Source organism: Biomphalaria glabrata, chromosome 12, assembly GCF_947242115.1.
Source record: "Biomphalaria glabrata chromosome 12, xgBioGlab47.1, whole genome shotgun sequence".
NCBI lineage: Eukaryota > Metazoa > Mollusca > Gastropoda > Planorbidae > Biomphalaria > Biomphalaria glabrata.
The window spans coordinates 4,165,029-4,178,007 of record NC_074722.1 but is presented as its reverse complement, the minus strand read 5'-3'; the positions used below and the strand labels follow the sequence as shown (position 1 = coordinate 4,178,007).

The window sequence follows — 12,979 nt, the reverse complement described above, 5'->3', positions numbered from 1 at the left end:
CGAAAGTCCTTCTGTCAATGGCTACCTTAATTCTCCAATTTTTTTTTAAATGATGTGACTGACAGCTTACAAAACTTGAGAGTAATATGTGTACGTGAGCACTACATAGACTTTTATTAAAAACCTATCGGGGTCATGTCTGGGTGTGAAGGTGTACGTCAGAACGCCAAAAGATTACATTAAAATATCGAACAAGTCTTCAGCATTTATTTATTACTTTATACTTGTTGCAATCCAGCATCTCTACAGACACGGCACAATGTACTCATAGAACCTGACAACTCAAAGTAACGTAACCCTTTTTTTTTTTACAATACATTACAAGTCACAATTTAATTAATACACATTATATTGGAAACAAATTTGTCTTTTCCTTTTGTATTTATCTTACAATACCTATTTCAATCACTCCTTCATGGAGGGTGAAATTTACCAGTTGATGTCTGTGGCAATTTAAAATATCGAGAGACGATCTTTTCCCTTTGCAACTTCTTGTGTGACTAAAGAGGCCAATCCTTGATACACAGCTGCGATCGCAGTTTGGGCATATGTAATCACCAGGCGCCGTTGCATTTTCACCCTTCTTTCTGCTTCTGTTGTGTATGACATCTGCAATCCGTGACCCTTCCTTTATGCTCTCTCTCCATGTGGATCTATCCAGTGCCACCTCTTCCCAGCTACTAGTGTCGATTCTGAAGAGCTTCAGGTCGCGCTTGCATACATCCGTATAACGTAAACGTGGGCGACCAGCGGCTCTCTTGCCTTCTATTAGATCGCCATACAGAATGTCCTGTGGAAGTCGACCTACTGGCATTCTACGAACGTGGCCAAGCCAGCAAAGGCGTCTGCTGCTGATAACAGAGCGGATGTCCTAGCACCCTGCTATTCGAAGCACTTCCTCATTGGTTATCTTATCTTGCCACCAAATCCCAAAGATCCGCCTTAGGCATCGGAGGTGGAAGACATTCAGCTTTTTTTCCATCCATGAGTAGGTTGACCATGTTTCACTTCCGTACAGCAAGGTGCTCAACACACAGGTCCGGTAGATGTTGATGTATATCCCAGAGAAAATAACTCTTAGCTCGTTGGCCACTCGGGGAAAACTCTAGTATGGCCGTTATAATTTTTCAAAGTAAAAATTACAATTAAATGTAAATTTGGCTTGACTAGAAAATGGCGTAGTCAGCCATAGTGTTCCAAAATTATACGAATGAATAGTACATTTTAAAGTTGCTTCAATTTTATTGAAAGAATATCTAAGCTTTAGGCAACTTTAATTTTTTTTAGGTAAATTTAAAATTGATTACATCTAGATTTAGAATATCTAGATCTCGCCTAGTATTAGATCAAGTAATCATAGCGGGGTCCATATAATGATAATACCGGTATCTATTAAAAATCACAAAAAAAGAAAAAGTATCGGTATCGATTCCCGTTGGCAGAATTGATAAATACACATGTTCACTCATCTGACGGCGTCAGAATCATAGATTCGATACACGGTTTGAATGAAATATTTTTTAATTTTTTTTTCCATATATTTTAAGTTGTATAATGGCGCTATTGACTGTTTAAAAATGTATTTTTAAAAATGTTTTTCTTTTTTTTTTTTTGGAGGGCAACATAACTCAAGCTACGCCACTGAGCACACATACACAAAAATGTAGGCCTACACATGTTAAAAATGAGAGACACTACTTTGTGATTGGTCGCTATCACAGCCAGTTCTCGTTCCTATTTACCGCAATAACTGAAGGAAGGCTTTGTGTGTATATATATTATTATATGACTATATATATATGACTATACATGTGTGTGTGTGTGTATTATATAGATATACGAGCTGCGCTACGGTCGAAACCCATTAATATTGAGTATGCACAAACACGTAATTTTCCCATCGTCTGCCTGCATTATTTATATATACATATAAAGGGGCATATATACCTATATATATTGATTGACGTCCCCCACTTCGCAACTACTTGACGTTGTTGTAGTGAAGCGGATGGCTGTTGTCGTCAAAGACTTTTGCGACTTTGCTGAGACATTTTTGTTCAAGAAGTACATTTAAATACGGTAGTGTTGCATGTGGTAGTGCTGTGTGTGGTAGTGTTGCATGTGGTAGTGCTGTGTGTGGTAGTGTTGCATGTGGTAGTGCTGTGTGTGGTAGTGTTGCATGTGGTAGTGCTGTGTGTGGTAGTGTTTGCGTGCGGTAGTGCTGTGTGTGGTAGTGCTGTGTGTGTGGTAGTGTTTGCGTGTGGTAGTGTTTGTGTGCGGTAGTGCTGTGTGTGGTAGTGTTGCATGTGGTAGTGCTGTGTGTGGTAGTGTTGCATGTGGTAGTGTTGTGTATGGTAGTGCTGTGTGTATGGTTTATGATGTCTAAGCGGCGCAACGGTTTTGAGTTATTCCCAAATGTTAGCAGATTGTGCCATTGTTGCACAGGAAAAATGATCCAAGATACTATGTGGTTCAAAGCATTCAAGTTTGTACAGGAAAATTAGCCACAGTGCGATTTTCAATGTCAGGGTTTCAACATGGTCTTCCCACGACATCCAGATATTTGTACGAGTTGACTTGTTGTATCGGTATAGTGTTTATCTGCAGTTCATGGATCAGTTGTTTGTTCCTTTTGAAATCTATTAAGAAGTCTTTAGTTATTGTGACATTCAGTTTTAAAAAGGTTGTCAGTTTACCAGTCTGTTAAGTCTACTATGGAGCTGCAAAACTTAGTTTCGTCTCCAGAAATAGGGCCGACTATGGCAGTATCATCGGCGAATTTAATCGATTTAACTGAGTCATAGAAGCTTTCTTATGTAGTGGCAAGGTTATATATTCCACAGGATCACCTAAAATACACCCACATACACATGATACTTGACATTGTTTTTTTAATAAATTAATTGTATTTGTTATGTTTTGGGTATTACTGCCTTGATTTCTACTATGCTGCAGATATTTGTTGAACTGAAAGTTACACAAAATAAATGAAAACATGTGAAACATAAAATAGGTCAACACAAGAAAATTTTTTTTTTGTTACATTCATTTCTTGTTAAAAAAAATAAATAAATTATTAGGAATATGAAACGTGAATCAAGAGAAGACAACCCATTGTATTACTTTTTGTTTATTGTAAGTGTATTAAAAGCTGTGACAACATTCAACAATCAAAACAAATATGAAAAAAAAACTCACAACACCCAGACCTGAAGAATAAAGACCAGCAAGTGTGGATTGACTCAGTGCAAGGGGAGACTATCTGGTTATGATTTGCCATAGGAAATCAGTTTGTGTCTCTAACTAAATACGTGCACAGAAATTAATCTAGCATGAGCAAGTGAAATCGAATTCTAGTACGGCACCAAAGTGTCAGAGAGAAATTTAGGCTGTGGGTAGCCATTACTGGTAACAGTAAAAACAACTCATTCCAGAGATCAATTCTTTCAATGTTTGACCACTATCAGTTTGGTCAGTTGTTTTTTTTTAACACAATTAGCTAGTCATAGTTTTTTACCACTATTAGCTTGTCAATGTTTCTGGAAAGAGTAAATATTATACTATTAAATAGTTCTGTTTTAACACTCATACAAATCCAACATCTAACCTTTAAAAAAAAAAAACTTGCACAATTTAGGATTGCTGGGTTCATGGTCAATTGAAACTGGAGATTTAATGTATCCAAGAAAAGGATAATGGGAATCCTCCATAGATCAACTATAGACTCAAATAGATGCAAATTCACTACACAAATTATTAGTACATTGCACTGAACTAAATACCAATTAGTGGTAGGCCATATACAAGATTGAATATAATGACAAACTGATCTGAATGTAATTGGACTGATCACTTAAGATCTCAAGCAAAATGAATATATACAAATATATTGTCTCTTCTTTTTGATTCTTCTTGAATACAGGACATACCATACATTCAGAAATAAAACGTGTTAATATTCAATTCAAAATTATTACTGAAACATTTTTTTTTTATAAAGATGATTTCTTATAAATGATGTCAACATATTTGCTGATTAGCCGAGAAAGTATGTGCATGCATAGATATTGTTTTCAAAACAGAGTACCTCTTGAAACTATTCATACTAACAGGCTTCATTGGCTAACCTACTGTCACATGACACATTTTTTTTGGGGGGGGGGTGGGAAAGGGGGCGGGCTAAATGCAAAAAAAAAAAATGTTTCTTCTGAAGGCTACGAGCTTCCTAGGAATGACGTCTTGTTATTTCAGCCAAAGAGGACTTGGTGTTCACATGACCACTCACTTCAATAAACTTAAACATATTTCTTAATGGTCTAGTTTGAACAAATATCAAAAAAGGAACATTAATTGAAACAATTCTTTCAAATAAACTAAAAAACATTCCATTTACCTCAAACTAAGTATCGACTGTAAAGCCCTGTACTACCATATAGCACCTGTGAGGGGCATCAATAAAAAAAAACAAAAAGGTCAAACCTTGTTAACACAATCCTCATGAGCAAATGATGAGTGAGAGATCATGACAATCACTAAAATGGATCAACAAACTCGCTATAAATAAACCGACAGGTTTTCTTATAACATGAGGACCAGCAAGCAATGGCTCTTCTCTCTCCTATAGCTCCTGGACTCACACTGGGTTCATGCATTAAGCATTATGGAAACACCAGCAGCGGTACTCAAGACACGGGTACTCAAGACACAATAGATTAAAAAATTGGATTTGAATTCAAAACAATATAATCGACAGACCATTTCCTTTACTAGCACTCAACCACAGATAAAGATAAATAGAATTAAAACAACGATTGGGACGAATTGGCGCCATGATGATGAACAAAGAAAAACAACGGATTGAACTAGATTTCCATTCAATGAATACACTGTGCTAGACTACTCATCTCTTGTGGTACCACTAAACTTTCACAAATTCAGGGTTTTTAAAAAGGAGAGGGGGACGGGATTTCAAATATATAATTATATATTATATAGCATGTACAGATGCCAACACAGTTAAATGAGGCTCTAGTGTAAACACACAAGTTATATGTACATATTTGAACTGGTGGACATGTCTATGAATATATTTGTTGTCAAAAAGAACAGGATGAAGAAATTGAAATCCAAGGTTTATAAATACTATACATACAAGATTACCTCTACACATGCCTGTATAAATATTTTTTTTTAATAATATGACACTGGTAAACAAAATAAAAAAAAAAAACAACAGTTGCTGTATAGAAAGAACTATACAGTGGAACCAAACTGTGAGACTGATATGTATCTGCTGTATGGAACACAGGAACATGGGGTTCACATACTTATAAATTAAAGAGCTGAAAGCAATCAAGGCAGTTATGGCATGTACAGTAGGAGCCACCTCCTCCCCCCTTAAATGACAATCACACATGACAACAGGGCAATGTCGGGGAGAGCTAATGCTGATGGGATGACACTGGTTCGTGCCATCAAATGACAAGGAGTGAAGTATCACACAAAAACACATTGAGCTAACAATGCAGGATTCACAGCTGGTCTCCTCGTCTTCCAGCACAGACTTTCAAATACATACATTGATTCATTTAGAGATTATAGTAAAACAACAGGGGGATCATGGGTTAATGGTCTTAAGACCCTGTACAGACTTTGGCAGTGATCATTTCATAAGATACATATCCAACAAATGGGAGAGCCATCCAGCATGAATGAACATTGAAATTAACAAAATGTTTTCATTGGATGAACATCTTCCTTCTCAAAAGTTGAATGGACTGATTCATTACAAACACAGGCTTGGAAAGGGGGGGGGGAGAGTCCTCAGCTCACTGTGGGGATAGGGGCAACTAAAGAGAAGGAAGGGGGTTTAGCTGAGGGTGTTTAACTTGAGGGAATTACTTTCACCCACTCAGAGGGTCTTCTCTGCAGTTGATTGCATAGCGCAGCCTGTGGGTCATGACTTCCTGGCTGCTGTACTGTGGGAGTTTGACCATGAACATACAAGTTTCTACCCGAATGTATCTTGAATCTGGAGGACCTGATGGAGGAGAACAAATAAAAATCAAATATTTAGTGGCTTCCAATATTTAGTGTTTTTTTTAAATTATTTTTTATAACATTTACGGGGATTTTGTATTTCTGGATCTTTGGGCACCCCTGAGTCCACACAGCTCAAGTGGGTACATGATATTAGTTGAAAAGTAAAGTCAGTTGGTCATTGTGCTGGCCTCATGACACCCTTGTTAACTGTGGGCCATAGAAGACCTTTACACCATCTGCCCTATAGTTTACAAGGTCTGAAAGGGGAATTTTACTTTGGAGGCTCAGTGGCTGAGTGGTAAAGTGCTTAGCTTCCAAACTGGAGGTCCCGGGTTCAAATCCTGGTGAAGACTGGGAGTTTTTTTTCTTTCGGTATCTTTAGTTCGATGAGAGCACACAACTCTTGAGTCCACTTGACATCATCTGTTCTATAGATTACAAGGTCTGAAAGGGGAACTTTACTTTACTGCAATAGTTTTATTGATACTATTCTATTTACAAGCACAGGACAACTACAAAATCTGTTGAAAATGTTGTGTATGCCAAAGAAAACATTACAGGACATTGGTCTCCATCTCAAATTTTACAAACAGTAAACAACTTAAGAACGAACGGATTGTCAGAAACAGTGATCATGACAATAGATGAAATTTTTGAATGACGTAAATTTATAACATATTTAGTTATAATTTCCTGGCACAATATACATCTTTCTGGTATGTTTGATGTGAAACATCAGATACAAAAAATAAGATTGTGTTCATCTTCAAGCACACTAAAAATAAGATTGTGCTTATTTTTTTGTAATTAAGACTTATCTCATCTTCAATGCCTCTTTTTAAGACACAGTTGAATGGAAGGCTGACGCTGGACCGAAACATCTTTCTTACCTGTGCCGTCAGGTGGAGCAATCTTCATGGGGAAAGGTGGCACATGGGCAGAATCAGAGCCTCCCTCCTGGCATGGGCAGGTGTGGGGGACTCTTTCTTGATTGCAGGCAAACTTGATGAACCTGGTAATTTCCTCTTGGCTGAATGACTCCAAGGCTGACCAGAAGAACTCAATGTGAGAGTCTGATTCCACCAGACCAACTTGATACATTGTATGGGACTAGACAGGAGAGGCAAACAAAACAAAGTGAAAGAAAAGGTCAGACATTAAAATTCGTAATTAAAGAAAAAAAGAAACTACTATAGGAATGAATTTTTTTTTCTTACAGTGTAGGATGTAATAACCAATTAATAATAATAATCTTATTATCCATGAGGAAATTAGTTAACAATAGTGCATGGTTGTCTTGTGCACATATTTCAAAATGTAATTATTATATGTTATCTTTAAACTCCCAAAGTATTGCAGATTTGTATGCAAGGCAGATAACTATAAATAGCTAGCTTGTTGGTATATTCAGTGTACAAAATATAAGAAAGTACAGATCATCAATGTGTTTTAAAAGGCTTATGATAATATTCTTGTTACATTTTTTAGCACAGAAAAATCAAAGTTCTAAAGCTCTTTGGCCTGTAGTACAAACTAATTTGTATTCTTTAGTTGGCAACAGTGACCTTTCAATATGGTGACCTTAACATTGTTTACTTTACATATTTCCAAATCTCTCTCAATCTTCCTGCTTTTATTTTCTTACATTTTTTCCTTATAGCAACTTAAATTATCAATAGCACATTCTCTTCTCTTTCTAGAGTTCTGTCATTTATGTTTTCAAGAATGCAAACCAAATCTTACCAATTGAATTGTAAACAAAGACATTACTGTTGTTTTTTTTTTAAAGTTCCCATAGGTCTGAACCATAGACCTGAATCATAGATCTGAATAATAGGTCTGAACCATAGACCTGAATCATAGATCTGAATAATAGGTCTGAACCATAGACCTGAATCATAGATCTGAACCAATACAATTTTCAGCCTAACTTACATACATTTGTATAACATGAGGATTTCAAGGCTACATAATAAGGTCTCTGTAGCTACAAGAATCAATTAGATTCCGTCTCTGGGATGTCTGTGACTAACCTTAAGGAAATCCAAACTTATGTGCGGCCGTCCACTGGTCCTGATCTCCAAATCAAGTGGTGACATGAGGGTCAGCACCTGGTACGGCAGTAGACTGGACAGTCCAGTCACAATGGCTGCTATCCTCAGACTGCTGGTCAGCTCTCTCATGCGCAGTGTTTTGATAGCGTCGATGTAAGCCTGTCTGTTGTTCCAACTGGAAAACAAATCACTGTGGTCAGTTCAATGTTGGGCAACATATACACAACATAAACACAACTACCTAGACTACAAACTGTTGCCGCATTGTATATGGCATTCTTTGAATAGCAACTGGCAACTGTTGGGTTTTTGCAACTTCACAAGATAGAGAAAATTGATTTTAGAAACTAAAATATCAAGTTATTGAGCTTTGCCATTTTGTACATAAACTCTAACTTGAACTTGAACTGTTAGCTCAAAGACCCAAGTGATCTCTAGTTTGATCACTCAATATAACCAACAGTTGTGCTTGTGTTCTTATAGATATTATAAATCTTTTCTAGAAATAATGTGACTCAAGAGATCAGAAACTTAGTCTAATTCAAACAAATTTTAAGCCTTTTTGGATTTTCTTTGGAAAAAAATGTGGAATGGTTAGACATGAACTTACTTGACATAGATAGACCTTCCTCCAGGGATAAGCTCTGTGTCCAGACCTGTCAAAGAGGTGTACACAAACCTGGGCTCTCCATCACCGCATACACTCTCCAGCTCAGCCTCAGTTTCAGCCTGGCGTAGAGATAAACCCAATGTTCCGTACACACATAATGGAGTCATCTCTAGGATTCTAATCCATTCCTACTCTACATATCAGTCACCCCAAAGTTGATTTGAGCATAACTTATCAAAAAAACTGTCAATGGTGCATTTAAGTTTGCTTATTTTTTTATTAATGCTTTTTTTTTTTTTACACAATACATTTTTGTTAAGCCCAACAAAACTCTTTTGATTTATTCCATTAATTATTATTATTGTTTCGTATAGAATGTCTTCTAGGCAAATGTTTGATACATACAAATACATCAATGCATTACAACAATAATTATAGAGTTGAAGGGTCAGAGAGCTACAAAGTGTGTGTGTGTGTGAGGAGGAATAAGTGTAAGATAAACCAACCAATGAAGAATATTATATTCATTTTATGATGTTGCCCGCATGTTATATTTTAAGGGGACGCAGAATGATAATTAAAAGAAATTTTATCACAGTCACAATGGGTAAATTTTAAAGAATAGAAATGAAAAAACATTATTCAAAGTTATTCAGAGTTAAAGTTTAAAAAAACATTCTGATCTAGATCTATATTACTTTCATTTCACCAATTAGATTTATGCCTAGACATGCCTTGGAGTGAGGTTAAAAAAAAAATTCCTCACCATTTCAATTTTCTTTATATATTTATAGGTCAGTGCATCTGCCTGCTGAAGATCAGTGGAAGGGTCAAGGTTAAGTCCAACCAGAAGCTTCCATACAGTGGAGAGCAGGTCAAGACCAAGTGGAATGTCAGCTCTCATAGTGATACCAAGGAGCTAGGAGATGAAACAATTGAAGTCACTTGTAGTTATTGAATGTTGTTTATACAAAGTTTATATCAACTCAATCTGTCTATTTGTCTGGTAAAAAGTTTGAACATGTTTTTCTCCCATTTCCCATTCTAGGATCAAGTTAACATTTTGCATAAATATTCATTGAACTTGACAAGACATGAATCAATAAAAAAAACATTAACCCATTATAATTAATTATTGGAGATTAATTATTTTGTTTGATATTGAAATAAGGGAAATAAATGCTACGTAATGAGAGATGTGGATGTATATATGGATTGAATCCCCTATTTACGTTTTGACACATTTTCCCCCTCACTTACCATTCTTGGATCAAGTTGAAATTGTGCAAAATTATTCATAAGCGATGAAAATACACGAATCAATAAAAAAAATTAACCAATTAGTTCATAATTCAGTACTAATTAATGAATTTGTTTTATATAACAGTAAGGGAACTAGACCTGTAACTTTCAGTAACTTGCAGTTCTTTCCCTTAGATAACCTTTGTTTTTAAAAAGTAACCTTTTTTTTTTAGCTAGTTTTTAATATAGAAATACTGGGAGTTATTTTTCAATGCTAAAGTTAGAAGATAGAAATCTTATCACCGGTCCACTTAAAATAGTTGATTTTAAATTTCTTTTATGTCTTCTCCTATGTAGAAGTCACTCAAGCTCTACATCTAGATAACATTGACATACCTGTCCAATGAAAAGCAGCAAATTTTCTTCAGAGTAGGTCATCTTGCCAGGCTTCAGGAGTAGCCTGCCCTTGTTGATTCCAGCAGATGAACTAGGACATGGCAGAAGTAGAGAGAGTGAAGGTGAGGTCAGTTCTCTGGCCACTTGCCACAGGTAGTGCCGGAACGATCCACCTGGAGTAAAAGATGAGCTAATGACTTTTGATTTATCTAACATAAGGAGCATACCAGAGCCACGTGTCAGCAAGTGTCACACAAAAACACATGGATAAAACACCAAAAGATCAAAACAAAAAGTGTGGGAAAGGATGACAAGTGATTATAAACAATTGTTGTTCAAACAAAATGTGTCTGTCATTGCTATTTTAAGGGAAAGAACCACACAATGACCACCATGTATCTCACTACTGAAAGATTATCTATATAAAAGAAAATTAATCCATTACTAATAACTAATGAAGTAATTTAAAAAAAAAAAAAAATATTTTTATGACTGAATGTATTGTCTTGAACATAAATAATTGCAAAGTTTCAACTTGATCTGAGACTGGGAAGTGAGAGAACTAAGATTTGTACATTAAACACAGATTTAATCTAATTTTTAAAAAAAATATTATTTTTATGAATTTATGTATTGTCTTGAACATAAATAATTGCAAAGTTTCAACTTGATCTGAGACTGGGAAGTGAGAGAACTAAGATTTGTACCAGAAAAACAGACAGATTCAATCTAAATTTAAAAAAAAATATATATATAATTAAGTTATATTTTAGATGTAACTGAGTTCAACTTTGCCTACCATTCATCAGATTAACATTTTAAAATCTTTTTTAAACAAGTTTCCAAAATTTTAAGAACATAACAAACTTAATGTTCTAAAAATCCACCAGATTCCCTGTATTTTAAATAGCTGGGTTAGGATAACAAACCTTCAGAAACACTTTTCATCCACTACACAAACAGATTTACAAAAAAAAAACCCAACATTTTGCAGTGTTTTGCTTCACTTTTAAGAAATGATAAAAGAATGAATGAACTAGTGTGTAAAGGAAGAAGAATTCAGACCAGGAGACGTACATTTAAACAAACTTACTTGTGCCGTGGACTTCTTCTCCAAGCATCCTAACATTGAAAGAGTACGTGGGGTCACCTCCACTGGCCAGCCGGACACACAACTTCTTAGAACTGATGGTGCTTAACTGACAGTAAGACTGACACAAGATGCTGGCCTGGGCAGTTTTCTCACCTGGTAAAAGTCAAAGTCAATACTTGGGGAAAAAACTTCGCATTTTTTTTTAAACTAATGTTTAATTTTTCTTGAAATAAATTTTTTGTAGTAAAGTAGTCTTTCAATTCTTAAGTTTAGCTAAAATTGATAAAAAAAAAAAATTTGTCATAACGGGAAGACAATGAAAATGAAGATTTTTTTTTTCAACTCCTGATGAAAAAGTCAAGTACAGAAACACCAACTAGTGCATTGATGGGTAAACTCTGCCTTGCGGGCCAACTCCAGTCCCCAGAATTGGTTAATTCGGCTCGACACATGTTTTGAAATATCAATAAGAAATACGAATTTCTCAAACATTTTTCGAGTTTTAAATTCCTACATATAAAAACCAATGTGTTAAATAACAAAATTACTCCCGAGAACTTTAACTCTTGACATTGTTTAGTCTATCATGCAAATCTCAACAAAAAAAAAAGGTATGGCCAGATAAAAATTTTCCTTTAAATTTTTGGTCTGCTCCTAAAAAAAGTTTGCCTATCACTGAACTGGTGGAATTAATTTAAAAATATCAAAGTTCCACCAAATTGCAATGGTGATCAACAGTGAAATTGGGTTAAACCCAACCTGAATACAAAAAACACATCTCCCACCTGTGCCGATGGACTCAAGTGGATTCAGAGTGATTTCTGGTGCTGCCTGGTCAGGTTTCCGCTTAGCGGAGGCATTCAGTATTCTGTTTATAAAGTTGACCTGAAAAGAAATTATTAAATGAAATATTTCATAACTTACAACATGTATCATTTCTTATCACACTACCACAAAAATGTTCTTGAAGTCTTTGTAGTTGTCTTACCTTGGTATTATAGAACACAAGAGACCTCAGCTGAGACAAGACAAAAGCTGTGCTGCGACTGTAGACATTGGCTGGTCTCAGGTCAATTAGCGGAAGGAAAGATGTCTCCAAGGAATTGTTCAAATCTTGCAGAAAAGCAAATCTCAAGCGAATACTTTCTACTGGCAAACCTGGTGAAGAATGAAATCATTTGGTTTTGGAAGTGAAGCAGCCATTCAATGTTACATACACACAGTTTCCATACATAGGCCTACAGTTAAACCCTTATTTTCATAGAATACTTTTTGAAACTGAGAAATGCTAAGTCTTTGTTTTTTTTTAAATAATGATAACATTCCAAGTCTGCACTAAAACTTCACATCAATTCCTAATAACTGTGTTTACATAAAACTAGATTTAAGTCTAAAACTCAATGTAAACACTAGACTTTTTTGTTTGAAGACTTAAACTCATAATAAGCCCAGCTATACAAAAGTTAGATACCTGCTCTAAAAGGATATGGAAAAAAAAACAAAAAAAAAACATGAAGTTTGCTTAGTATTCTCGAAGCCACT

General features: G+C 35.5%; 1 protein-coding gene across 2 annotated transcripts in view; it reads right to left on the bottom strand.

The window, feature by feature from the left end:
• Positions 1-4,157: 4,157 nt before the first annotated feature.
• LOC106058983 (probable E3 ubiquitin-protein ligase HECTD4) overlaps positions 4,158-12,979 on the bottom strand; it is a 67,844-nt gene continuing 59,022 nt past the window's right edge. For both annotated transcript variants that reach the window (XM_056005383.1, XM_056005385.1), the window contains 9 exons: positions 12,426-12,595; positions 12,223-12,322; positions 11,438-11,590; positions 10,345-10,517; positions 9,473-9,625; positions 8,707-8,825; positions 8,076-8,271; positions 6,933-7,152; positions 4,158-6,040 (listed from right to left, as the gene is read on the bottom strand). In XM_056005383.1, coding sequence (XP_055861358.1) covers positions 5,904-6,040; positions 6,933-7,152; positions 8,076-8,271; positions 8,707-8,825; positions 9,473-9,625; positions 10,345-10,517; positions 11,438-11,590; positions 12,223-12,322; positions 12,426-12,595 — 1,421 coding nt within the window. In that variant the 3' untranslated portion in view covers positions 4,158-5,903. The remainder of the gene's footprint in view (positions 6,041-6,932; positions 7,153-8,075; positions 8,272-8,706; positions 8,826-9,472; positions 9,626-10,344; positions 10,518-11,437; positions 11,591-12,222; positions 12,323-12,425; positions 12,596-12,979) is intronic.